Below are 1,504 nucleotides of genomic sequence, written 5' to 3'. Positions count from 1 at the left end.
CCCCCCTCTCATGCACCCAAACACCCGCGCGCGCACAGACACAGACTGACTCAGAGAGTTTTCGTCTAATCAAAAGCAGCAGCAAGGCGAACTGAAACAACTGTTGTGTGTGTTTGTTTGCTGTCTCTCTGGGAACATTATGTGATCAGGGGAGATGCATGTTTACAGTAGGGACGGGTCAACTGCAGGGCACGGGGACAACACATGGGGGGAGGAATTCCTGTAAAGCTGAATTCCTGAATTTTGTGTAAACTGTAACCTTCTTTTGAATGTTACAAGGTAAATATGAGATGTGTTATTTGGAAGGTGTAAAATGTAACGTTACTGGGCTATATAAGGCTCAGAGTAGGTGAATTTCACTCATTCAGAGGATGGTCTCCCCCCACATTCTTGGATGGACTTCCTGAACTTTATGGAGCAAAGCTAAGAGGTGTTTGACACCATAAAAATGACGGAGTGAAATGAACACCAGCACAGAAAACTGAACATTATGACCTTCCTTGATGCTCACCGTTGTTCTTTTTGTGGTTTGCCCCCCTTCTTCCTATCCTCACCCAGCCACCCACATCACCCCCCAGCAGTGACTGCAACCATCAAGTGAATGTCAGCAGCAGCAGCAGTACCTGAACTGGAGCTGCTGGCGGGTTTCTGCTTGGTGTTCTGACGGCACTCCTTCATCCACGGGAAGATCTGCTTGCTGCGCGCGGTAGACGTCGGCGAGGCGTTCTTGGCACCGGGCTGGCTGGACCCGTTGCTTGCGTTTTGGCTGATAGCACCGGGAGACTGCGAGGAAGGGGGCGGGCCCGTCACCGGTACCTGCGGCTGATTGTTTTCGGGGAGCGCCTTGGCCGGCGCGGCTTGGATGGATGTGGTCCTGTCGCAGCCCTCCGCCATCTCCCCCGGCTTTTGCAGGGCTACGGAGCCGCCGGGAGTCTGCAGGGAGCAGGCGGGTCGATGGTACTCACTTTCCACATGAGAGGCCCGGGGATATTGAACCTGATTGGCATCATAACTGAAGCCATTTGCGCTTTGATACGGGTAGCCACTGTAAATTGCGGAGCTGTCGTAGTAGGTTGCCTTTTGCATCTCGCCGTTTCCCAATATTTATTTCAGAAACTGACAGGGTCTTGACACCCTTGTAGAATAACATTGGCACCCCGTGGTCACGTGACGCCTCTCCTCCAATGGCTTCCCTGGGTGAACCTGGGGTTACAAGAAGCACTGTGAGGAGGAGAAATGGTGGCGATCCATCTTACTTTTCAATACAGACCTGACACTGGAGACTATGGAGGCAAGATAGGGCCAACAATTCTGCAAACTATTACCGTATACCTTATGGCTTACACGGGGCACAGGAGCACGCAGCAAACCTTATATTACCATCTGGACCAAACAGCATACAAACACTTTTTAAAGCAAATCATTTGAAACAGAAACAAAAAAAGGTTTGGAATATATTTTAAACATCTGAACCGAAAAGGGAATTACAGTACACCTTTGTGCT

The 1,504-nt window shown here is 50.3% G+C and overlaps 1 protein-coding gene across 4 annotated transcripts in view; it reads right to left on the bottom strand.

Annotated features, from left to right (window-relative positions):
• Nucleotides 1–1,504, bottom strand: part of hoxa3a (homeobox A3a) — an 11,961-nt gene that overhangs the window by 4,312 nt on the left and 6,145 nt on the right. For all 4 annotated transcript variants that reach the window (XM_024296499.2, XM_024296491.2, XM_036214202.1 and 1 more), the window contains one exon: nt 624–1,203. In XM_024296499.2, the coding sequence (XP_024152267.1) occupies nt 624–1,086 (463 nt within the window). In that variant the 5' untranslated portion in view covers nt 1,087–1,203. The remainder of the gene's footprint in view (nt 1–623; nt 1,204–1,504) is intronic.

This window comes from Oryzias melastigma, linkage group LG11, assembly GCF_002922805.2.
Source record: "Oryzias melastigma strain HK-1 linkage group LG11, ASM292280v2, whole genome shotgun sequence".
NCBI classification, from domain to species: Eukaryota; Metazoa; Chordata; class Actinopteri; order Beloniformes; family Adrianichthyidae; genus Oryzias; species Oryzias melastigma.
Note: the sequence above shows the minus strand (reverse complement) of the source record. Positions and strands in the feature narration are given on the sequence as shown.